Genomic DNA, 26,552 nt, shown 5'->3' on the forward strand with positions numbered 1-26,552 from the left:
CTGGCGTCTAGGTCTGCTCTTGAGAAGTCTGATGACATTCTGATTCTTCATCAGTTGTGTGACCTTTTTTCTCTTCCAGGAAGGTTTTCACAGTTCCTCCTCATTGTTACAGAATTCATTAGCATAGGTCGAATTATGTTTCTTGTACTGCACTTGGTGGATACTTTGGTCTGGAAATGTGTGTCCTTCGGTTCTGGGAAATTATCTTGGGGTACTGTTTTACTCTCTTTTTCTCTGTTCTCACTTTCTGAAATCCTTGTTATTGAATTTTGATGCTTTGTTTATATACAAAGCATGAGCATGATGAAGCAGTTCATTGAGAATCTTTTGGAAGGATAGGTGCTTTGGCAGTTCACAGACTCAGAAAGAGCTGGGCAGCTCAGGCTGTGGAATATCAGGCGTCAGGGTCAGGGCGGTCTGGGCCCCGGGCAGGGTTGCGGCTGCTGGCGGGGCTTCTGCACAGGCTCCGGCTGCCACTTCCTCCTCAGTTCCTTTTCTTATGGAAGCAGAAATGTTGTTCCTGTTTGGCTGGGTGCCGCATATCTTCACTGATTTAGCTACACCAAAGTGTGGGTCTACTTTCCAGATCTTTTGATAAGATTTTTTTGTTTTTTGAGAGAAGCTGTAACTCTGGTAGTTACATATAGTTATATTTTTAAAATGTTGAGAATCAAGTTGATTAAAAAAAAAAAGACAACATAATTCAAAGATAGCATGTTCCTTATAGGCCACAGGATTCCAGCTGCAGGTTAATAGGTTAATAGTTGATTCTGCCTTCATAATTTTGTAGGTTCCATGGATTAGTGATCTTTCTACCTAAAGACTGAGGAAGTTATGGCTAGCTACCCTTTAATATTTTTATGTATCAGAGGGTTTGTTACTATGTGAAGTGAAAGTCGCTTAATCGTGTCTGACTCTTTACAACTCCATGGACTGTAGGACTATACAGTCCATGGAATTCTCCAGGCCAGACTATTGGAGTGGGTAGCCTTTCCCTTCTCCAGGGGATCTTCCCAACCCAGGAATCAAACCCAGGTCTCCCACATTGCAGGTGGATTCTTTACCAGCTGAGCCACAAGGGAAGCCCAAGAATACTGGAGTGGGTAGCCTATCCTTTCTCCAGAGAATCTTCCCAACCCAGGAATTGGACCGGGGTCTCCTGCATTACAGGCGGATTCTTTACCAACTGAGCTATTAGGGAAGCCCAGTTGTTACTATAGTTGCTTCCTCAATAAACTCAAGAGCGTTATACTTAGTGTTTGGTAGACCTGAGTTTAAATCTGATTTTGCTGTTTACTAATTTTTGGTTAGTCTTAGTTTTCACATCTGTAAAAGGAGAGTATGGGGCTGGATTAAATGAGAAAATGAATATAGCTACTTGTTGAAGTACAATGAAGCTTCTCTTCAGTGCTTCAGTAGTGCTAGACTTATTTGAAGTTTTATTATTAGTCTTATTTCAGTTAGGAAGGAAGTCATGCCTTAGCACTCCAAGTATGAAGGCTTTTAATACAGCAGTTAGAGGCTTCTACAACCCTTGGATAGCATCACCGACTCAGTGGACATAAGTTAGCGCAAACTCTTGGAGGAAGTGAAGGACAGGGGAGCCTGGTGTGCTCATGGACTCCTGGCAGGGGAGTCCGTGGGGTCGCAAAGAGTCTGGCGTGACTGAGCGGCTGAACAGCATCATCCACCCTTGGTGGTCAGGAGCACTTAGTCTGAGGACCAGAGCCTGATGGTTCAGAGTTCGTCTGGAGGCTGTTGCAACTGAAGACCCTTGTGGAAGCGTCAGTGGTCAGTCTCAGTCTGCAGCACTGGGTGCTGACTTCTGATGGTGTTGAGTCTCAAGAGGCCCCCTCTGACCGTCACAGCCCCTGCCAGCCCGGAGCCACGCATGGTTTTCAGTAGCCCATTCTGACTTATGAGAACCTCATATCTGTGAGGGGGTGTGTGTGTCTGTCTGTCCGTCCTGTGCCTGTCTCATGAGAGTAACTGAGATAATTGTGACTCAGACTTCCTGTGACTGCCTTGCCTTGCGTTCTCTAACTCGGAAGCGCACAGGGAAGGAGGCTCTGGGAAGTGTATTTCTTGCATTGTCTGCCCTGTTGTGTAGAGTGATGGGGACCACAGTCTCAGCATAGCTGTGGCTTCTCTCTGTGGAAGGAAGAGCAGCAGTTACTGGAAGGACTTTGTCCCTTTTTGTGACATTTCTTCCTTACACTTCACGAAGTTAGCAACTAACCATTAGCATTTTAGAAGGTTTCACTTTTAGAAAGAGGGTCTAGATTCTTGGGCAAAGAAGTGGGGCATTGTTTCCTCTAGATTCTCAGTCATGATGGGAACGTTCAGTTGGCTGAGCTCAGACCATTTTCCTTTCCCAGGTTCCTCAGGCTAACAGAGCACCCAAGAGTCTAGCTTTTATGGCTTGCATATCAGAAGGCAGAGCCCTGTCTTCTTTCAGGACTCTGATTGATTCCCAAACACAGGGAGAGAAGATTGAGTTGTAAGACAGGCAAACAGGTCAGTGTGTACCACACTTCGGAAGCAAAGTACAGAGTTTATTTTAGGGAAACCTGTCCAGGGTCCCATGCAAATAAGAGAGTTTTAAAACAAGACTACAAATTATTTTTCAAGCAACATAATGTATGGGCTCTTTCTGAAAATTTGCCTGGTGGTTACTCAGAATTTGAGTTATTTTGTAAGACAAATATGCTTACTTGGAAAGTTCTTGAATGTTAGTTTGATTCTTTTTTCTCATTACTATAAAGTTTAAATAAATACTGTTTAAATAAAGGGTCTGGATTTCCTCACCTATAAAATACGGAATTTTGAGTCAGTGATTCAGAATATGAGGTGTATACATGAGAATGGTGTCGAGGCAAAAAAGAAGGTTGAGAACCTTTGGACTAGAGCAAAGACAGGAGAACTTTGTAAAGGGCCAAATGGTAAATATTTTAGATTTTGCAGGTCATAGGGCTTCTGTTGCAATTCTCTGCTCTTCGCTTGTAGCTTGAGAGCTGTAGACAGTGTGTAACTGAATTAGCATATAGTGTTCCAATAAAAGCGTTTTTACAGAAATCGGGCAGTGGCTAAATTTGGACTAAAACAGGTAGCAGAGCCTACGTATGGGGGCTGTAGTTTGCTGGGTCTTGGATTAGACAGTTGGTGGAACCCTGTTCCAGACAAGTATTGTATAAAGTTTCTAATCTTAAATTCCAGGTTCCTGGAAAAGATGAGGAAGTAATAAGAATGCTAAGTAGAAGACTTGTGTTCATTACAGAGACCTAATTGCTGTGTAATTGAAAAGTGTAAAAATTCCAGTAACTGTTTCTAGTCTTGCTGATGGGGAACACTGATTCCCTCAGTAGCATGTATGTCTAGTGTAACCTTTGGCCTTGGGGTTTCTAGATTTCAAGATGCAGACCACTCTTCCCCTTGGGATCCAGTGCTGTGCTTTCTTCCTGTGAAACTGTGGACTAGTGTGGGCACATTCTGTTTTCTTGGTTCTACTCAGTATGACAGACAGAAACTTAAAAAGGACTTGTCTACATTCCAAATGAGAACAGAAGGAAAATGATGCAGAAAATGTGAGAGGAATAAGAACAGGCACACAGAGTTCAAGGTCTTGGTTTGTTTCTTAGGATTTTGAGTTAGGGTTCTTTTTTATCTGGTTTTGCATTCCATAATCCAAGTGGAAAGAAAGTATGTTTTGTTTTCTGCTTTATCAGGTGTGTGTTTGTTTTTTTCTTTGCTTATTGTACTTTTGTCCAAGCAGAAGGTTGCCCACATTTGCAATCATTCTCGTCTCCTTTGGGGAATTATGGTGATTTTGCACTTTAGGTATTTAGTTTCTCTCAGCAGTGTTTCATAGTCCTTAATTTACAGGTCTTTCTCGTTTTTTTATATTATGGTTATCTCTAGTATGTATTTCCTATTTTTATGTTACTGCAAGGATTTGTTGTTTAATTTCCAGTTGCTCATTCCTTGTATGTAAAAAAAAAATTGTTGACTTTTTAAAACTGATCTCATATTTTGCAGCCTAATTCAGTTCACTTACTAGTTTTTGTACTTTTTTCCCATAGATCCCATGTGATTTTCTGCATAGCTGATGATGTTTGCTGTGAAGAATGGTGGTTTTTTACTTCTTCCTTTTCAGTCTGAGCTCCTTTTGTTTTTCCTTGTCTGGTCGCACTAGGTAGAACTTGGATTACAGTGCTGAGTTGCAGTGTTAGGAGTCACAGCCCCATCTTGTTCCTGATTCTAGAGGAAAGCATTGACTCTTTACTTGGGGTGGTTGCTGTAGTTTTTCTATACAGATGCCCTTTGATCAGCTTGGGGAAAGTCCCTTCTATACTTAATTTATTCAGAGTTTTTAGGAATGTGGATATTCGGTTTTGATTAACTTTTAAATTGATTTTCCTCCTTATGTAGAGATGATAATGTAATTTTCTACTTTGTAATATGGTCTGTTACATTGATTTTTAAAAAGTACTGATTTTTGAATGTTGAATGAACCCTTCATTCCTGGGATAAATCCATGTGATTGTGATGTGGGGTATCCTTTTAATATATTGTTGAGTTCTATATGCTAATTTTTAAAAAATCATTTATACATGTATGTTTTGTTTTTCTAGTCTGTTTCATGTACCTCTGCTCTAATCTTTATTTTCTTTTGCAATCTTGGGTTTAATTTCCTCCTCTTTGTCTAGTTCCTCAGGACTTAAAGTAAGGCTGTTGATTTGAGGTCTGTCTTCGTTAGCGTAGGCAGTAAAGTTCCTTCCATGTACTGCTTTTGCTGCATCCCATAAACTTAGGTGTGTTGTATTTTTGTGTTCACTTTCCTCAAAGTATATTCTTATTTCCCTGGTTCTTATTTCTTCTTTGACCTATTGGTTGATGAAGTGTGTTGTTTAATTTCCATGTACTTGTGCATTTTCAGTTTTCTTTCTAGGATTGATTTTTAGCTTTATTATTACAGTTGACCCTTGAGCAATGCAGGGGTCAGTTGCACCCCTCTAACTGTTCTATCAGCGAGCTTTCATGCCTAAGAATGTTCAATAAATTGATTTTCTTTAGGTAGATGTGTAGTTTAAAATATTTTAATTAATAAAAATGGGCTTTTTTTTATTAAGCATTTATGGGCTTCCCTGTTGGTTCAGTGGTAAAGAATCTGCCTGCCAATGCAGGAGATGTGGGTTTGATTTCTGGGTTGGGAAGATCCCCTAGAGAAGGAAATGGCAACTCACTCCAATATTATTGCCTGGGAAATCACATGGACAGGGGACTGGGGGGCTGTAGTCCATGGACCTGGCTTAGTGACTAAACAACAAACAAACAACATTTGTAATTGCTTAATATTTTAGAATGTCCTATTGGGAATCCCTCAAAGAAACATTGTTTCAATATATAATGTATCTGTTTAAATTGAGTAAGACTGACTCATGGCCTCTCTCTCACAGATGATGACTTTGACCAGTTTGATAAGCCGGGTGCGGAGCGGTCCTGGAGGAGAAGAGCTGCGGACGAGGACTGGGACAGGTGCGGACCCCCCTGGTTACATGCAGGGCCCTTGCTGGCTCATCTCCTTCTGCCGCTAGGCCGGGCAGAGCTCTTCCCTGAGAACACTGTTAGCCGCCGATGCTCTTTCCTGAGTAGGTCTGCCTGACTGGGCTAAAGAAGGGCAGGGGTGGGTGTTCCAGGCGGAAGGCGTTGTGCGGAGCTCCTCCCCTGGCGGTGCTGCCTCCGGCTGCCAGTGGAGCTGTCTGTGTGTTTATCCAGTGACAGTGTTGAGTTGGTGGGCACTCGGAGCTATTTGGAGTAATTCTGTGCCCGCAACAACAGTAACAACAGAGTTCCTCCACATGCTGCATCGCTGCAAGGACTGCCCTCCAGCTGCGCCGTGCGGTTTCTCGTTGCGGTGGCTTCTCTGGCTGCCGAGCACGGGCTCTCAGTGTGTGGACCTCAGTAAATGTCACCTGGGCTCGTGGTTGCTGCTCCTGGGCCCCAGGGCACAGGCTCAGTAGTTGTGGTGCTTGGGCTTGGCTGCTCTGCAGCGTGTGGGATCTTCCTGGACCAGGGATTGAACCTGTTCCCCTGTTAGTGGATTCTTTACCACTGAGCCACCAGGGAAGCCGGGTATCTTGTAATTTAGTTTTATATATTTCTGACTAGTGAAGATGGAAAAATATATTTGGAAATCATTTTCAAACTTACAGGAAGATGTGAAAGTAACACGGAAATTCTTGCAAGGCTTCCTCGATCAGACTTAGGGTTGCTTTGCGTCATGTTTATGTTATCTTCCTCTCACTCATTTTACACACACAGGCACGCACACACACACAGACACACACGCACACACACACAGGCGCGCGCACACACACACACACACACACACACACACACACACATAGAACACTTTGTTCTTTCCTGCACCATTTGACAGTGGTTTGCAGGTGTCATGCCGCTTCCAAATCTGCAGTGGTCACCTAGGTTTTGTCAGTAGTCCAAATAACGTCCTTTTTAGTAAAAGTGAGTTTCTTTTTCTCCTCCTTGTTTCTTCGTCTGGAAGAATTCTGTCTTTAAAGGCTTCTGTAAAGGCTCTGTAAAGCCTTTGTGTTTAATGACTTCTGACTTTTTTGAAGAGGGTGCACCATTTCCCTGTGGACCAGCCCTCAGTGTGGGTTTGCTGGTGTCTCCTTGGGACTAGACTCAGGATGTGCTTTTGGTCAGGAGCGCCTTTTGGTGACCCTGTGGCCTTCCTGAGGGCATCTCTGCAGGAGGTACGTGATGTCAGTCTAGCTGCTTTCTGCCTTATGTTGGTAAGAAATTCTTCCCTACTCTGTATTCTCTGTGTTCCTAGGAAAGCTTTGAAGTGTGTGTGTGTGTGTTTAATAGTTACATATATAATCTACCTGAGATTGATTGATTTTTTACACTTGGAATTTGAAGTGTACATGGAAGTAGACGAGTACAGTGTAGGTAGCGTTCCGCCCTTCAGCTTCAGCAGCATCAGTATGTAGCTCGGTTGTGTATCTATGATCACAGGCATAATTTCATCCGAAAACACACCAGATTGTGTCTCTCTAAAAAATAAACGATTTACAAGTATAGCCATAGTAGAGTTCTATCCTAAGTCACTTAACATGAGTGTCTTATTAGTGTTCACACTTCGCTGTCTGTCTCATGTATATATAGTTTTCTGGTGGCTCAGACGGTAAAGCATCTGCCTGCCATGCAGGAGACCCGGGTTCGATCCCTGGGTCAGGAAGATCCCCTGGAGAAGGGAATGGCAACCCACTCCAGTATTCTTGCCTGGAGAATCCCATGGACAGAGGAGCCTGGTGGGCTATAGGCCATAAGGTCGCAAAGAGTCAGACACGACTGAGTGACTAACACTTTACGCTTTCATATATATTACAGGTATATACACATGTGTATTGTGGGTATGTTTCTGTGTTCTCTCTTACAGTTTGATTTGAGTGCAAAAGATGCAAATCCCATAAGTTAGGGGCTCTGCAGTGTTGTTCCTCCAGCAGGAGTAACAGTTCTGTTAGCTTTTTGTTGCCCTGTTACCAGCTGTTAGATGGTCCAGGTGGTGATGCTCTCATTCTGTCATTCCTCCTCATTTCTGTTGTGATAATTCTGTAATTATACTTGGTTCTTTTGAGGTATAGAGTAAGTGCTTGATTCTTTAAGTTTTCAAAATAATGGGTCAGTTCCTTAGCATCTTCCAGAGGTGTTTTGTTTTTGAACCATTTTGAATTCATAGATTTAAATACTGCATGTGCGATTTTATAACCCATTATGATTGTTTTCTTATTAATGCTTGAATTGCCCCAGTATTTGTTCAGTGGGAATTTATTTTGGCTGTCATGACATTAGTTGGCTTTCTGCTATGATGGAGCTGGGTTTTGTTTATAGTGTGAGACAGGGTTCTAATTTTCCTTGCCCTTTCCAGTGTGAATAGTTCTTGTCCCAGTGTTGTTTACGAACAGTCTCTTCTTTTCTTTACTCGTCTTCAGTGCATGTTTGCATGCGGAGGTGCAGTATCATGTATATTTCTTTATTTGATATTGCTAAAGCGTAAAATAACCTCTTCCGTGTACTGGGTGATAGAGGGTGAATTTTGAAAGTTAGGGAGAAGAAAGAGTCAGAAAGTATAACAGGCTGTATATTCACATAGGAAAGAGCATGTTCAAAAGGTTTTAACTGAAGGTCATTTGATGAAGGGTTTTTTTAAACGGGGTAGTGTTAAATAAGCAGGGAGAGTCGATGAGGTGTCCAGAATGTAGCAGCCAGTCTCACACGGGAGCAGTGATGTCCCAGGATCCAGCCGGAGCTGCTGTGGAGAGAGTGGGTGGTACTGGAGCAGTGCAAGTGGGAGGGAGCGGCCGTCTCCTCCGCCTTGGGACATTCTGTTGAGACCTCCATGGGCCGGTCCTATGGAAGAAGGGCCAGAGCTGGGAGCTGGCAGGGAGGGAGCTGCTGCGGCGGCCTGGGTGGGGAGGCGCGTGGAGGCTGCTCAGGCGCAGTGTTGGCACTCGCATTCCTGATTTTGAAAGGCTGCAGCCAGGTGAAGAAAAGTGAAAGTGTCAGTCACTCAGTCATGCCTGACTCTTTGCCACCCCATGGACTGTAGCCCACCAGGCTTCTCCGTGCGTGGGATTCTCCAGGCAAGAGTACCGACCCAGGGATCAAGCCCTGGTTTCCTGCACTGCAGGCAGATTTTTACCATCTGAGCCATGACTACCTGCAAAATACCTGTTTCCTGAAAAGTTTCCTGTGTAATTCTGTCGGTTAGTAAACATGTACCTGCTCCCAAGGATCTGATTGTCTTCCTCAACTAGTGGTCGCTGGCGAAGCCTCTCAGGTGCTGTGCAGTGGGACGCAGAAAGCCACCTCATCCTTGCGGTGCTCCTGTCACTTTCTAAGTACCTCTACTGTCTGCGAGCATTACTGCTCCCCCCTTTGAAAAGAGGCGATTTGGGCCACTCACTCCCTTTAATTCATTGTTTTTGGTGACCATTGGTGTCATTTTGGTAGTGTTTCATATTTTACAAATTTCTTCCCTTTTGTGTACCTCTTTATAAGGATCCTGCTTTATGATAACAGCGGAGAAGTACATTTAATTTTTGTGTGGTCTGTGTGTAGTAGGTAGGAGTTGGACTCTGGCACTAGACTGTCTCAACTCATCTGGTTTCTGACTTGGTGGCAGGGTGATCTTGGGCCAGTTATTTAACATCTTGAATCCTTGTTTTCACGTGTAAAAAGTGGAGAATGACGTGTCTGCTTGACGGGGTTGTGTTCTAGTTACGGAGATGTGTGAGGGGTCGGGCCGCTCGCCACTCAGAAGTCAGTAAACAAACCAGGCTTGTGGAAAGGCAAGTTTGCTTTACTTCAGGTGCCGGCAGCTGGGGTGGGGAGGGTGGCGGACATCTGTCCAAAGGCCGACTCCTGCCCCCGCCCAAGAAGCAGCGAAGGAAAGCATTTATAGACAGAGTGGTGATGAGGGGTTGCGTGCAGAAACAGCACAGTCGTCTCTAACGGTCATCTTCAGTTGGTCATCAGTGGTCTGAGTAGCGTCATCTTGGTTGTTTTAGGTACACTTAATCTTCAGTTCTGGGGTGTCAGTTCAATTCAGTCGCTCAGTCGTGTCTGGCTTTTTGGGACCCCATGAACCGCAGCACGCCAGGCCTCCCTGTCCATCACAAACTCCCGGAGTCCACCCAAACTCCATGTCCATTGAGTTGGTGATGCCATCCAACCATCTTATCCTCTGTTGTCCCCTTTTCCTCCTGCCCTCAATCTTTCATTCCCATTTCTTTGCAATCAGTTCTCAGAATTCTGGCAGCTCAAGTCCTGGGTACAGTCTGGTCGTTGTGTAGTTAACTTCTCCACCTGGGCTTTTAGTATCTATAAGACAGCTTACAAGATATGGCTCAGAATGTTATCTATAACCCTTGAGAAAGATTCCCTGGTGGCTCAGACTGTAAAGACTATGCCTGCAGTGCAGGAGACCTGGGTTCAATCCCTGGATTGGGAAGATCACCTGGAGAAGGAATTGGCAACCCACTCCAGTATTCTCGCCTAGAAAATCCCATGGATGGAAGAGCCTGGCAGGTTACAGTCCATGTGGTCACAGAGAGACGTGACTGAGTGGTCTCACTTCACTTCGGAAGGAACTAAAGGTCCTGACTCTGCTCAGCGACTGCATTGTTGTTAGTCTCCTTTGACCGTTTTCCTTTGTTTCAGCATTTCTCGCTTCTCTGGTTAAACTTACTCTTGACTAAAGTTTTGCACAGGCAAGAGGCGGGCAGAGGGCATGGTGGGGGGCGAGGGCCATACGGTCCTGCTCCGTTTCAGCGTGTCAGCACAAGAGCGAGTGTGTGTGCAGCGCCTAGAGTGACTCGCCAGCAGTGTATGGAGTGGGCGTCAGTGATCGCTCGAGCTGCAGCTGATGTGTGTTGCTCTGTGCGGTTGGTCTCTCCTCTTGCTTGCTTATTTAACGCTGTTTCTTACTACCTTTGTTAGTCAAGGAAACAACTGTTCATCTCTGTGCACTGTGTTCATTTACAGCTGATACAATTTTCATTTATCTTTTAAAAAATGCTCTTGTTTAGGAAAAATACTCATCAGAGTCACTGATTGCTTATTTCCATCTATGTGTCAGCAAAAGGCACCAACACTTTCTAGATTTTTGCTTATGTGATTACCAGCACCTGTTCATACTATGGTTTTTAAGAGTTCTTCCTAGTTAGTATCCCCTGGGCAAATGATATTACCTTCTGTTTTCAGTTATTTAGAGTGATGCTCCAGAGGGGTGCTTGTCCTCAAAGAGGTGCTTATATTTTTTGGGTCATCTAGAATCAAATTCTCAAGAGCAGTTATTGTAAATATTGTGAGTAGCAAGCGTTTATTTCCTCACCATTGGAGAATGAATGTAAAACAATGAAGATACAGAAATTGTATCTGAAAGATGATTAAATGATTTGAGGATTGAAAATGTTGAAAGAAGTTATACATTGTTCTCTGATAACTGTTGTATTTATGCAGGTCCATGAAAGATTTTTTCCATGAGCTAAGTTCTTGTCCTGGATTTGTCTCTGCTGTGTGACCTTGGGCAAATCATTTAATCTGTTGTCCCTATTTTCTTTATCTATAAAATGATGGTATAGGATCTATGTAAGGTAAACTTAAAGTAATAAAAGAGATACTCAGTGCATGAATGAGATAATTTGTTTCTAGTTCTAAGAGATAGTACATTGAATTTCTCTTGTAACTTCAAATGTACCTTCCAGGATATTCTGTCATTCTGCAGAGTAGCGCACTGGAAGTAAACGTGGGTTTTGAGTAAAATAGTGCTCGAAGCCTATGGAATCTATAGAAGTGTGTACCCAGAAGCCTTATGGAAAATAACAGTTGTAATAACATTGGTGCAGTTGAGTCTCCATTGGCGTTTGTACCTCGAATTGTAGTCTAATTGTTTTCTTCTTCTAGATGTTAGTCCTTAGACATTTGCTTTAAAAAGACATAACTTAATAAGAATAAATACAAAAGTAAGGAAAAAAAGGACATAATTTAGTGGTAGCTATCTTCCATCAGTTTAAAAATAAAAAAAAGGAAGTAGTGGGAAATGTCTCCAGGTTTCTCATCTGCTAAGGGTTTCTATTTTAATTATGAGAAAATCTGCTTTTGATCACTTCAGAACATAAGCATGCTGACTAGAAATTGCAGACAACTGACATGACTTCATTGTTATACAAAAATAATTCCTTTAGTTATTATGCTATACTTGAATGTTCTCATAAGCACTGATTTTTCATTTTTTAAGTTTTTCCTATTGATGAGTGTTAAATGGTCTCCCAGTGGTTTTGGTTTTAATTTTCCTAGTTAATGATATTGGGGCATGTGTCTTTTCCTGTTTCATTATAGGTTTTGAAAGGTAAGAGAAAGCATAGATATTACGTATGGTTTCTTTTTGCTCATTGATGAACAAGTCCAAAGAAATGAAGATCTCATATTGAGGTGAAAAACTAAGAGTAGAAGTCTGGTGAGAGCCACTAGTTGCAGCCAAGACTCCTACACTTAAAGGATTAGATGTTCCCTGTGTATTTGAAAATATTTTCATTATTAATAGAGATAAAGGAAAAGATAGCAAACTTAACGTGAAAGTACCAAACCCTAAAGTCCTGGGTAGATTTCCCCAGTGGTCTGCAAACTTTCCAGTGTTTAGTGGGAATAAAGCATTGTCATGTCTTTTTTTCCCCCACAGTGAACTTGATGATGACTTACTTGGAGAAGATTTGCTATCTGGCAAAAAGGTAACGATACAGTTCTTCCTGACATTAAATGATATTTAATTGCATTTAAAATAAGGAGTACGTCTTATGCATGGGATGTGTTACTGGAAAGTTGGGTATAGATTAAAATATTGTGAATTGATTACTTTTTATATGCACAAAGAGTTGACTGTATATCCGTAAATTATCTGATAACTTGTAATTCAGGCAGTGAATCCTTTGAAACAAATGTTTTAGTTTCTGGCATGTCAAGGCATTTGAGTGTATGAAAGTTGTAACAAAACTACCACTTGCCTTAAAGGAACTTAACATTTGGTGGTTAATATTTTGAATGCTGAATCTGAAATTTACTTTTTGGGATTCAGAGATAAGGATAAAATTATTCTCATATATGAACTTCTTTGATCAAGTAAAAACTTGGAAGCTGTTATCGCCAATGTGTGTATTTATGTATCGTGTTTATATGTATAACTTAACTCTACCAATATATTTTGAACATTATGAAACATACATTAAAAATAGAAATAAAAAGCCAGATATTAACGTGAAATACTAATTTTTTTTAACTTACTAACAATTTAAAGACACTTGTTATTCTCACTAAATATCAAGCTAGCCTTGTATGCTTAGTTTTTTTAAAGTCTTCAGACTGTGATGGCTCCTTACTGTCAGCAGTTACACTCAAGCTCATTGTTCTCTTAGGTGATTGGGTCAGATCAGTTGTCTGATTCTCAGATCTGATGAGGTTTTCCTTTTCATCTCATTTATAATTCGGTTGATGAAGGTCCAGTCCTGGCAGGAGTGCCAGTCCCGCCCCTTTCCTGTCTCTTACTCCACTGCGTCTGCATCTTCTCTGACACATGAGTTGCTGTAGCTGCTCTCCTTTCCAGTCCTGCCCCCGAGGCCTGCACGCGTCCTGGCTTTGGCTTCCCCCAGCCTTTCCTTTGTCATCCCCTGTAACTCTAAAGAAGAATTCGTTCTGTTACCTGTAAACCTGTGTGGTCAGAATGACTGCAAGGGAAGAACCCGTGAGCGTGCCCCTCAGCCTGCCCGTTTGTGAGCTTGGGCTGGCCTCGGGGTGCCCGTGCGTGGTGTGATTGGGGCGGGGCAGGCCCGGGGCTCGTGCTCCTACGGGGTGGGCACAGAAGGAGCGGGGACGGTTGTCTGCCTCTGGCTTAGTTTGCACTGCCTTGACGTGCACTCCCTGTATTTGGGAGCTCACTTCCCTGAGGTAAACACGTGTTTTCCTTTGTAAGTATTTAAAATGCTTTCGTGAGGGATACCAGTTAGATGCTAAAATGTTTAAATGTAGTAAAATAATTTTACATGCGGTTGGATTTCTACTCTTGGGCAAGCCTGATGTACTTTGCCCTGTGTTTCTGTCAGGGAGCCCACCTGGCCCTAATGATTTCACAAGTGTTCATGGCCGGTCTCTCACTCTCCTTGCCCTGCCTTCCTGCCGACCACCCTGAGCAGAGTCCAGCCTAGCTGTTCCCCTCCTGCCTGAGGAGACGCCACTGCAGCTCATCGGCACAGAGTAGTTAGGAATCAGCTGTGGCCTCAGGGCGGAGTGTGGCCCTCCACTCCAGCTTTCCAAGTGACGTTGGTGTTTTGGTCATTTTCTGCCTCCTGTGTCCATTGCTCATCAAGTTCAGAGCCGACATAGAGAGTTGAATCCTCAGAGCTCAGTGAGACGTGATGACCACCAGGGCCTACTGCAGCACACACTCTTTTTTGTTTGGTGTGTGATTTAATGGGTTTTTGACCAATATTTAGAAGTTTACCTAAAAACCTGAAGGGAACAGCCTATTACTGAATGAAATTTGGCTTTATTGAATTGTTATTTTTTAAAGATATCTTGTGCTTTTATTTAGCGATTCTGGGCAGCTAAATTTGAGTTCTCCCATAGCAGGCCTGGCCTTCCCAGGTGGCGCTAGTGGTAAAGAACCCACCTGCTAATGCAGGAGACACGAGAGACTCAAGTTCGATTCTTGGGTCGGGAAGATCCCCTGGAGGAGGGCATGGCAACCCACTCCAGTATTCTTACCTGGAGAGTCCCATGGACAGAGGAGCCCGACAGGCTACAGTCTGTGGGGTTGCAAAGAGTTAGACACGACTGAAGCGACTTAGCACGCACACATGCATAGCAGGCCTGGCTCATCCCTGTTAATGGATGACAGGTTCTGTGGGCAACTAATAAAAACTACAAATAAGATGGATATTTTTTGGGTTATATCAAAACTACCTTAATGAAGGGTAAATAGAGATATGTTTGAGAAGCCTAGGTTTATAATCTATAAAATGGCAGGAAAAGATTTCTGGTTTCTTTCTTTCATCCTTAGGTAGAAAATCAAGTCTTTTTTTCCCCCCTTGGGTGCATGTTGTGGAGGAATAGTAATTTATATATACCACAGAAATAATTTTAATAAGGTAGGAAAGTGTGAAGTTCCCCATCTTAAATCTAAGATACTGGTATGTGTTAGCTTAACAAAACCTGTAACTTGAGAAATTTGGCCAGTTGGTACACTCAGTAGACTGCCTCTGCTTATTCATAATATGAGTAGACAAACCTGTCAGGAACAGGAGAGAGAATCCAAGTTGTACTTATTTTCATGTATCCATCTACTGGACAAACCAGAGTTTTATTTTAGTCTCTTATCATTTCAGTTGGGCAATCTAGTTATCTAAAATCTGCTTTTTTCTAAAATTCCACTATTTTTTCTTTTGTTTATGTTAAATTTAATCAAATCTTAAGGATACCATTTTTTTGGTATGATAAGAAAAAATTGTTTGTATCATACTACCAAAGGACTTGTCGTTTTTTTCCTTCTTTGTTAGAGTCATAATATGATTCTTATGCTTGCTCCTTCTGTATTTACTTGTCTGAGCATCTGAAAATTAGTCTGGGGGAGTTAGCTAGTATGCCATGTGTAGAACCTTGACTGTCCCTGGTTATATCAAACTGAGAAAACTTTGTGAATGGCAAATGTTCTAATAACAAGGTTAGAAATAATCCAGTCAATGTAATTTTGCAGTTTTGTAACAAGTTTTCTTACAGAAGTGACACGCATTAATTAGATTTCTTGCTTTAATTAGAATCAATCGGATTTGTCAGATGAAGAGCTAAATGATGATCTCCTACAGAGCGATAATGAAGACGAAGAAAATTTCTGGTACTGAATATTATCTCATTAAAATGTTCTTTGTTTAAATTTCTAGTAACTGATTTATAGTTATAGTGGGATATAAATGATATTGTACTGTATCTTTACCATATGATTATATTCTAATATAATTATATTAATAAAGTATGTTATTATATTAATATAACTGATGTGGAAGCCGTATGTCTTTTACTACAAATAGATCAACTGTCTAAAATCATTGCTGGTCCTGCATTTAATAACCTGTGAACTCTGTTGAGTGCCGGTTATAGAAGTTCCAGATAGGTTTGTACTGCTCTTTTAGAGAATTCCTTTATTTGGATGGGGCAGTGGCCTCTGACTCAGTAATGTTGGTTGCAGTTTGATGTTGCTGCTTTTGTTTTCATTTTATACATTTTTTTACTTGTGCATATCAATTAGCTAAATTGTCATTTTGGAAATTCGTTTGGACTGCACTTTAGACTGTAGTTGACTATCTGAATATAATTGATGTAGTCAGTTTGGGCTGCCATAACACGATATCATAAACTGGTGGCCTGTGAGCAGCAGATACTTATTTCTTACGGTTCTGAGGGCTGGGAAGTCCAGGGTCAGTGCCGGCCTGGTTGGGGGCCATTGAGGCCCCCGGCCCTCTCACTGTGCTCATGTGGCTGGTGGGTGTGTGGGAGCCCTCTGCGGTCCCTTTTATAGGGCACTGATCCCATTCATGAGCTTCCACCCTTGTTCAGCATCTCCCAACGGCTGCACCTCCAGACACCATCACGCTGGGTGTTAGGACTCAACACATGAATTTTGCGGGGGATACAAATATTCAGTGCATGGCAGTAGAGAATATCTTTCTCTTGACTAAGAGCTTATAATAGTAAGTTCTGTTATAAAAAGAGGAAGAGGTATTTACTATACTCTTGTTAAGTGAAATATTTTCAATTTTATGAGGAAACATTTATTGTGAAAATAAAGACACTTCTTCTGTACAAATGTAATTAACAAATACATGCAATTTATTATTGAGCTGTAGACATGTAATAGATGTTTTTTAATATAAAGTAATTTTTATGGGTAACAGTAAGTTTTAAATTATTTATTCTACCAGTTATTTGTTTCCCAGTTTCATTCTTTGATATCATTATTAGATTTTGATCTTTTGAATTGTGTTGCCCTTGGAGTTTTTAGCCATGTAGTATCTTCACGTGTATGTGGAATGTTCAGTTTTTTTGTTAGGATTGTATGCTTAATGGGTGCAAACTTAGATTTAGCCCTAAAACCTTGCCTTTTAAATGTTGTTATTATGCATCTTAATTGTTTGACATTTGGCCTTTGTGATTTAACAGGTGGAATATGATTTTTTTTTCAGTTTTAAAATTGCCTTTGTTTATTTCACTCAGAAATTAGCTATTTTTTAAAAAATTTGAGACTAGTGTGAACTTGATTTAAACGTTGAAATGTATTTACATGCTAACTTTTAATGTTTTATTTTTTTAAAATACAAGTTTATAGTGTGCATCATAGATACAGAAAAGCTCTTAAAATTCCATTGGTGTGGGGAGGATATATGTAGACTTATGGCTGATTCATGTTGTACGGCAGAAACCAACACAACATTGTAAAGCAGTTATCCTCCCAATTAAAAAAAAGTTCAATCTATGATTTCCTATTTATAGAGTAATACTCCTGGTTTTACTTGGATGTCTTAGAAAATGGACACCACCCTTATTCTGAAAGATAGAATGAAGAGTGGTCTGTTTCAATCCTGGACTTCTCCCAGGCAGACCTGTCTCTCACAGTTGGTCTGATTCTCCTGCTCAGGTCACTGGAGTGACGATTGTTCGGGCGCTCAGGGTGGCAGGAGTCTGGTGCTGGCTGAGTGTGTAGCACGTGCGTTTCACTTGTAGTCTCTCTTGTAGTCTGTGTGCATTATCAGTCACTGGTCTCTGATAACAGTTAACTTAATGTGATGATTTAGTTTTGAGCTCCACTCCAGTTGCATACTTTTCTTTGTATTTTTGTCCTCTGTAGTACTCAGGATGTCACGATCAGTCTGACTGCCACGTCAGACATGGTCACATCATTTGAGATGTCTGACACTAACGACCAGTCTGCAGAACAGGAATCCGAGTATGAGCAAGGAGAGGACGAACTCGTTTATCACAAATCGGATGGGTCTGAACTGTATGCTCATGAGTACCCAGAAGAAGGGCAGTATGAAGGCCATGACGCTGAGCTCACAGAAGACCACATTGAGTACGTGGAGGAGCCTGAGGAGGAGCAGCTGTACAATGACGAGGTCCTAGACATCGAGATCAATGAGCCTTTAGATGAATTCACAGTGAGTCTTTCTCCTTTGTATGGCTGAAGATAACATGGCTGCCTGGGCATAGGTTTCTAGACTGATTTGAAATCTATTTCCCTCCCCTGGGAGGGAGGGAAATTAGACCTTATTATCACTGTCTGCCAGTTTCTTTATCTGAGCTATGACAAAGTTTGTGTTGACAGCTTGTTTGGCCGGAGCTAATGCTCCTTTGTCATTCTGGAAGGCTGCACAGAATTGTGACCTTGAGGATTGCACCCTAAGGAAGAAAACAGCTTTGTGTGGTGGAGATACACTGTCAATTGTTAGAAGTACTTAATGCAGCGCTTTTATCCAGGCTTTAGACAAGATCTGATAAAGTCCTTCTAAGGTGAAAAGATTATTGACCTGCTAAAGACATCTTTAAGGTGCTAATATTCCAGAGTGATTGATGTCCTGCTCATTCATCCTTTTTTGTAACTGAGAACTGTCTAAACATGAATAAAGAGATTGGAGGTTAGTTTAGGAAATGTCACACACAATTTGTTATCTGTAATCAGGAAGCAGAGATTGTGCTGATTTTTATTTCAGAAAGGTTTTGGTGGGTAGGTTTTTTTTTTTTTAAGGTTGAACAGTCAAAAAAGAAAAAGGTAGAAAAAGGTAGTAGTGAAAGATCATCTGTCTTAATGATTCATTATTGGAAGAGATTTGTTTATGAAACAAGCACTTAGTGAAATTTCTGTTGGAAGGGTGAGATCTCCATAGATGCAGTGGAATCTTAGGGTTTTCAGCATGTTGGCCTCCTGTGGTACCATGTTGGGGGCTGCTGGGAAGGGGTGGAGGTCAGCAGATTTAGGGCAAGAATTCTGCTTTTATGTTTTCATTCAGAGTAAATGATTTTTCATTTGAGAAAAAAATGTGTGTGTGTGTGTAGTTTTGAAAGAGATTGTTTACATGGAGCCTTAGAATATTTAGTTCCAGACACAGTTGTGTTTCCATATCTCAATAGTTATTTTTAAGGTTTGATTCTTTTTGAATGGTTTTTCTTTAGTAGACATAATCACTAAAAGATGTGTGTAGTTTTGGTAAACAGAATCGTATAAAAGGCATCGTGACTCCTTGTTCTTTCGATAACTCTGTAATGGTTTGTTTTGGTAATAAATCCTACAGTAGTGTGGACTGGTGATCTCTGGTTTACAGTGTGTTCATATACTGTGTTAAAGTGAGACACCGTAGTTTAAAATGCTCCTTAAAAATTAGGCCAAAATCTTTTAAAGTTGTGCCCAAGTATCTGCTGGTTAGTGTTGTGTTATTTCTACTACTCATCTCTAAAATGAGGTGCTTGGTCAGTCGTATCCCTTGTAAGTTCAGCATTTCAACAGATCTTTACCAGTGTGGAAGCAGTGCGGCCACGAGAATTGTTGAAACATGAAGCATGGCCCCTGCCTGCTGAGAGCTTAGAATTTAGCAGAACAGTCACCGTCTGGGAAGTGCTTGGTAGCACCTATACATGGTCACAGAAGAGGCCCTTCTCTCTGGTGTTCTTGCAGAGTTTGTTGTACAGAGGATTTCTAGCAAGTGAGGAATTTCTCTCTCTCGTTTTCCAAACTTGGGGTTACATTAGGCTCCTCATTGTCTAAAATCCAGCTTAAACCATCTGACATCTTGTGTGTAAGATTCAGGTATTGAAAAAAAAATATGCAAATTCAATACAGTCACAGTACTTTTCTACATTAAAATTAATTTTTTCAGAATTTAAAAAAATCTTGAAGTTTACTTAAGAATTCTGAATGCGTCTAAATATTTTTATAGAGAATTATAAAGTTTAAAGGTGAGGTAAAGGTCAGTATCTTTCTGGAGCAGTGTCAGCCACCCTCAGGATATCCAGGTTTATCATCATGCTCTTTCTTTTCTTCCCTGTTTAAGATTACTGGTTTCTTCTTTATAGTTATCACAGTGGTAGACACGGGCACTGCCACTTCTTTGCATGGGGAGAGGAAAACGCACTTAAGCTGTGAAATACTTCTCCAGCTCTGCAGTGAGGGCCTCTTCCTGTTTTCTTAGGCTGTCACTGGTGCACAGATTAATTAATTATTCATTATTAGACTAATGAACATATGAGTCGATTGTGTCCCTGTATGTCCCAGAGGTGTTTTAGTTTATTAAATGGTTTATTTAACTGTGGTTTGTGTCCTGGTTAGGCCATGTTGACTCATACACTGGAGCTGGAGTTGAACTCTCTACTGATCCTGAGTGTGTTCTATCTGTTTGAGCTCACGCAGGCCAGACGGAGGGATTCTGTAACTGGGAGTAGAATTATAATATTGCAGAATGTTACAACCAGAAGGGACACTTACCTAAAAAGTTGATAGTAAACTGTAGTGTTCTTTCCTGTCATACTCAGAAGCAGTTTTTTTGACTTTTGCTGTCCTAATCCTCAGAGTGAATTGAGATTTGATATAAAAAATTGTATTCTTGTATTAGGAAGGGATGTAAATTCTTTATTATTCAACAGGATATTTGGACTTTGTTAGGTGATTTGTACTTCTGAGCATAACTGGATTTACTTAGTGCCTTTAAAGTTAACATAGATTGAGATTTTGTAAAGCAGTGTTCTGTAAAAACAACTTGAGGTTGGTAATTTGTGTAACAGCAGATTTTTGTTTCCTGGTGAAAATTCCATGGTGTGGACTCTTCTCCCTTGTATGTTTACTGAAAATTTCGCTTGCCTCTTATGGCCTTCTTTGAACTCTGACAGTCCTGCTCTCAGTGAATCTTGGGTAGTGATGGTTGCTACTTTGGGTGGAATGGCAGCAGTTTCCTTGGGGAAGTAAATGCAGTATGTAGGGGCGGTCTTGAGAGACAGTTGAGGGGCCTCAGGAGGTCCATGCCTTGTGTGCTGCTGCTGTGCTTTGTGTCGAGACTGGGCCCCAAGCGGTGAGCTGTGCAGGCCCCACCGCTTGTCTGCTCTCCCCGCTGCCTTGCAGCTGCCGATGGCTCACTTCAGCTGGTGGCCAGGGACGCTGGGAAGTTCAACTCCCCTGGAGGGGAGCGGTTGCACGTGCCTGTCGGAGCCCTTCTTTGCTTGCAGTTGTTTCTAGCCAGTTTGCCTGTTTCCTTCCCTGTGCTTTTAAGAGCTGCCTGCCTGCTACCATGCTCCTTATATTCCCTGCGAACCTGAGGTCATCCTTCTAATTCAAAGGAGCGGCTGGTGGAGAAACTAACATGCAGTTTTAATACAGCTCCTGTGTTGAATTGAATTGCCCATACTTATGTTGGCTTCTGCTGCTATGAAAATAGTTGAAGTTGGGCATGATTCCAGCCCCAGTACTGCTGCTGAGCTGCTCTGTGCAAGCGCATGCACGCTTTGTTTTTTAAGATTCCATCTCCTTGGTGTTGATTTTGAGAAGAGCTGTGTGTTGGGGTCCTTGGAGGTTGAGGCAGAGTCCGTGTCACTGCCTGTATTGACCAGGTGGGCACGCTGCGCTTTGCTCTCGTTAACGCTCGGGGAGGTCCCGTTCTAGTTCTGTGCTTCGTGCTTTTCTGCTCGGTCTGGTAATCGTCATAGTAAAGTGTGCTCATGTGGCTCAGCATGAGTCATGAAGAGGAAAAGTGCTTACGAGCCCCAAAGCAATACGAGAAAAACTTATTTTCTGTTTAATGGCTGTTAGGATGAAGAGTACTTGCAGGCTTGTGGGCAACAAGGGATGAAAGAGCAGGAAGACTGTGTTGCTGAAGAGGAATTAGATGAGATTACTGATTCCCAGGTTGATCCTGAAACTGAAGAGGTATTTGTTCATCTTTTTAAAAAGAGTCCAAAAGTTTGCTGGTTTTTTTTTTTCTTCCATATTTAAAAAGAGCATCTTTTTAATGTTGGTGAAAAGTTAATACAGCTCCTCTTTGAAGTATGAGTGTAGCTAAAAAAGCAGAAACCAAAGTCCCTGAGCTTGCAAGAATCTTTGGACAGTGACTTCTGGTGAGCTGTGGTCTCCAGATAGATGTCTGCCCTTTGAGTGTTAGAATGTCTTAGCTGTTCTATGGGGTGTAGGTAGGAATCTTTTGAAATGCGTAGTATATGTTAGTGCCTTGAAAGAAGTACTGGGATTATCTTAAGTTAATTAGCATCAGTTAAATTTGACCATTATTCAGAAAATATTGCAGACTTCCCTGGATTTAGGTGCTGTGTTAGGTATTGAAGAAGCGATGATTGAGAAGCTTGGTTCTGGTGCTCACGGAACTTGCAGTCTAAAATAGGGGAGAAAAGACGAGCACCCATTCCAGTGAGGGAAAGGCAGAAGACCTGCCGGGAGGGAGGCTTGGGCCTGCTCAGGAGCACGCGCTGGGGCCTCTCTGTTTGGGTGTGTGTCTTGAGGGTGGGTTGGGGTGTTGAGGCTTTATGGAAGAGGTAACCTGTCAGGCACGTCTGGAGAACTGCGTGTTGTCGGGACAGATTGGGGTGTGCTGTGAGGTGGAGGCCATTGAGTTCTGTTTCCAACCTTAGAACTTGTCCCATGGGCCAAGCATGCAAGCTATAAAGCCATCCTGTAGTCTTAGAACTTGTTGGTTTAAGATTTTGTTTTCTTCTTAATGTGTTTTCTCAGTTATTTTTCTTAATACCTCCCCCCTCTTTTCCCTAAGAGGTCATGAAGAGTGATGCTTCACGGGCTCAGGTCATTTATACTAGGTCTTACAGCAGTGCTCTATGAACTCAGTGTACAAAGCACCACCCTTTCTTTTCCCTGATACATGGGCTGACAGAGCGTGTGGACGTGTACAGACACTTTCTGGGACACAGCCTTGTTCTTCTCCAATAAGCTAAATTTGATTTTTGTGCTTTCTCTTTCTTTTGCTCTTTGAAATACTTGAAACTTAAGAGAAAAGATAGAAAAGTAGTAGAAAGATCGCTTTGCTCAGATTCTTCAATTTTAGACAGATACATGTAATCAAAGGAACCGAGACAAAGCTAAAGGAAATGTTAAGAAGTGGTTCTCCTACTGAACTGCTCTGTTCTGAGTAATGAGCCCCCGCCCAGAGGTCCAGGGAGACGGATTTATGCGTGTCGTGCTTAGCACCATATCCTGTGTACTCTTTGCCCAGTGCAAGGCCAGTATGAGCCTCGATTAGGTCAGACTTGTGGAAGGCTGATTTTGGCAAAAGATGTCTGAGAGCGAGCTAAAAAGTCGTTAAAGGATGGTGTATGTGTGGGGGTGCTGACGGAGGTGGCTGTGGGGGTCATTCTGAGGGTGAGTAGTTGAGAGGGAAACAGGGATCCAGCGCCCATTAGTTAGTTCATGTCCTCTTCATTAATTTGTAATACTTTGTAGTTGGAAAATTAATTCCATTGATTTGTTTTTTCCTGTAACTTACTCTTTCAGTATTCTAGGCAGTACTTCTCCTTACTGTGACAACATACTGTCTTTGTAGTATATTTTAGAGTGAGAAAAGGTTTTATAGGTATTAATCTTTAGATTATCTCTGGAAATATAAACTATTATTATTGTAAAGCAGTTAATAAGAATTCTAATCGGTGTTACACTTCAGCTTGAATGCCTTCTGGAACTGATAGAGGGTATGACTTATAGATTTAGATATTTCAAACTTTTGTTCTTGAGCTGTAGTCATTAAAACATTGAAGCAAAAGTGGGCTATTATTTAAAAATGGTAATCGCTCCTTCCATTTTCAGTGTCTTCTGAACAGAGAGATTTAGGGAGAGAGAGAGGTGTCTTTGGAGGAACATTAATGATCAATCCCAGCCCTTAAAGTAAATGAACTCGTGACATGTATGAATTAATAAGATAATAGCTCAGATATATTAATACTTAGGAACGCTTAATCACTGGGACAGAAGTTAGACCCCTTCCTTGAACCTTAATGCCAGTATTGATCTGAGATTAATTAATGCCAGATTTTATATGTACTCAAAGAAAATGTTTTAATAATAGTGTGCTAGCTTTAGGCTCACCTACGAAACAGAAAACTCACCAAATAGTACAAGTTCATTTCTCACTAACGTAAAAACATTCCCCAAAGCGTTTCAGATCTGGTGTTGGCCTCACTAGGCAGCCGGGTGCCCAGGCTTCTTTCAGACTTCCATGCAGTCCCAGGGCTCTGCGCTTGCCGTGGTCCGCGTCCAGGCAGTGATTGCAGCAAGGCTGAACAGGCCCGTGCCCACCGTTGGAGGAGACATCCCAGAGTTCTCAAACAGCACTTGATAAACGTCTCGTTAATTATGCATTAGTCACATGGCTGTGCCTCCCAGCCTAAGGAGGCTGGCTAATACAGCGTTTTAGTAGGTGACAGCACCTCACGTTCAGCTAAAGCGGGGAGTGTCATGATCAAGGACGTCACAGGGAACGGGGAACAGGTGCCCGCCAAGTCGTTTTGCTTTTACTCTACTGTTGTTGGTATCACACCTTTTTAAGCCATAAAGGAAAAGAATGATTTGATCATACACAAATACCCCAAAACAGTATAAACAAGTTCAGAGAAATGACAGTATGGGGAAAGAATATACATATAAGACTAGAAATTAATGTATTTAGTAAAGTTAACATATTCAGTGCGTTCTGTATATTTGTAAAAAGAAGGGCAAAAAATGTGAGAAGGTAGTACAAAAATAAGACAGATGATTACTAAGTGTATAAAATATATTTAATAAAATGGAGGCAGTTGTGAATTCTAACCTGTCTTAATATTGGCAAAAATAAATACACTGGTCAGGTGTTGTTTATTCTGTTGGAGGATTATCTTGGAGATGGGAGATAGTCTTCCACGACTCTGTCATGTCTGTGCAGGTTTGGGGAGCAGAGCACTGACTGCCCTTTGTTCCTGTCTTTTCAAGGAAAGACGTGTCTGTCTCTGGAGCAAGGGGCGGGCCTGCTTTCTGTTCATGATGACAGTGCCCTGAACGCAGGTCCCCCCACAACACAGCTCCCTCTGTGCAGGGTCAGCTGCCCTCTTTGTCTGGTAGCCCGCCGGGAATTGGGGCTCACGGAGCTGGCCCCCACACGGCACTGCTGCTGTTAAAAGTAGTAAATTGTCCTCATCTGTGACTAGGAGTGTCGTGCCTTCTCACAGCCTCCATGAAACAGTGGCAGACCTACCTTAGTAGCCTGCAAGAAGGGTGAAATTTCAGACCCTTCCCTGTTTGTGACAGTGTCAGAAGCCTGAAAGTGCCTTGGCTCAGTAATCCCAGGTTAATGAAGTTACCCAAGAGCCCCTAAGATGTGCTCAGGGACACCCGTGCCAGCTGTTTGTCTGCAGCCTTGAAAACAAGTGGGCCCAGCGTGGATTTTTCTGCAGGGTTAGATGAATGATGGCCAGGGGGCTACACGTTCCTAAAGGATGCCCTTGCCCTCTTGGACATGGAAAGAGACTTGTGATGTGTGACACGAAAAGAGCAAGCTAGTGGGGTTCCTCTGCTAGGTCCTCCATGCTGTGCATGTATAAACGTGTGTGTGTGTGTGTGTGTGTGTGTGTGTGTGTGTGTGTCTCAACACGTGTCTGGGAGGATCAAGACAAATGGTGACAGTGGTCACCTCTGGATGGTGGGATTATTATATATTTTGTACATCAAATACTGTAAAATATTTTGCTGTGAATAAGATAACTTTTGTGAACAGGGAAATACTGAGCGGTTAAAATTTGACCCGTGGTAATTTGGAAGGCAAAGAACTGGGATGCATTTGTTTAATTCCTGTGATTTCTAGTTGATATTAACCCTAACTTGAAACATCTTAATGGTGGTTTTCTGTATGTACATTTTTATAGAGAAGAGAGTAAACTCTCAGCCAGATTACATAGTTTATCTTTTTTATACTGTCTCTTAAGAGGTATATTGTTGGGTTTGTCTTCCAAGATGTATGTCCCATAGTTTTAAACAAAATATTTCAAAGTATTTTTTTAAAAGTTACACATTTTTCTTACGCTCTGTCCTTGATTGCTGGTTTGTTTACCTTGTTTGTGTTGCTTGGTTTTGTATTGATGGAAACTTCTTCGTATTGCTCTTTGCTCTCAGGTCTTAGTAGTCCTTCTTGGAGGCAGGTAATATGCTGGACTTTGTCCTGGCAACAGGTGTTTTGGTGGTGTTTTCTTCCTCATACTGGGATCACTGAATGTCCGTCAGAGCATCATTGTTGAGAACTTGTATGCGTGGTACTTTTGTAGGTGCTGGGAGTGAGTGTTGTACATTATTTCGGTACCTTTTGGTAGGCTTTGCTTTTGGAGGGCTGTCCTCCCATCTTTTTTAGACATATAAATAAATTACATAGTCCTCATGGGAGAACAGCAGTTTTATTTTGCCACATACACCTGTGTTCTGGTGTCTTTCTAGTCTTTTGACTCGTGTTCTGGGGATTAGCTGCAGGGTGTTGTGGAACCAAACCGTTGCACTCACCTTGTGTTGTAGTGTGCATGCTCTGGGTTGCTTAAAATGGACTGGAAAGCATATTGCAGTTTTTCAGATAACTTCTTTCTCAGAGTTATGTTTAAGTACACACTAGATTCTGAATTATGGAACTAAAAAGAAATTTCTGTTGAAAAGTCTTATTTTCAGTGACTCCTTTTATTTAACTAATGTTCCTTCTTGGTTAATACAAAAAGAATCACTGTACTTGGAACAAGTTAGAAAGATCTAGTTATGAAAACTAACTCTTGAGCCTTTCTAATTATACAGTCTTGTCAGTGCCAGCGATGCTTCTGTCTTCAAACGTGGTTACAAAGGTTTGCTATTTGATAGTTTTGGCTTGTATAGAGGAACAGGTGAGAAGTTTAAATAACATCTTTGTACCATTTAAATTTGAAGT

General features: G+C 41.7%; 1 protein-coding gene and 1 non-coding gene across 11 annotated transcripts in view; both read left to right on the forward strand.

Annotated features, from left to right (window-relative positions):
- RBM33 (RNA binding motif protein 33) overlaps positions 1-26,552 on the forward strand; it is a 110,773-nt gene that overhangs the window by 6,644 nt on the left and 77,577 nt on the right. For 8 of the 10 annotated variants that reach the window (XM_059886006.1, XM_024991295.2, XM_010804693.4 and 5 more), the window contains 5 exons: positions 5,457-5,535; positions 12,269-12,317; positions 15,393-15,469; positions 17,477-17,786; positions 21,419-21,535. In XM_059886006.1, coding sequence (XP_059741989.1) covers positions 5,457-5,535; positions 12,269-12,317; positions 15,393-15,469; positions 17,477-17,786; positions 21,419-21,535 — 632 coding nt within the window. The remainder of the gene's footprint in view (positions 1-5,456; positions 5,536-12,268; positions 12,318-15,392; positions 15,470-17,476; positions 17,787-21,418; positions 21,536-26,552) is intronic. The other 2 variants (XM_005205981.5, XM_002686984.6) reach the window with 1 other exon arrangement.
- TRNAG-GCC (transfer RNA glycine (anticodon GCC)) lies at positions 7,193-7,265 on the forward strand. Its single transcript has one exon. It is a non-coding gene; the product is annotated as a tRNA-Gly (tRNA).

Source organism: Bos taurus, chromosome 4 (assembly GCF_002263795.3).
Source record: "Bos taurus isolate L1 Dominette 01449 registration number 42190680 breed Hereford chromosome 4, ARS-UCD2.0, whole genome shotgun sequence".
Classification (NCBI taxonomy): domain Eukaryota; kingdom Metazoa; phylum Chordata; class Mammalia; order Artiodactyla; family Bovidae; genus Bos; species Bos taurus.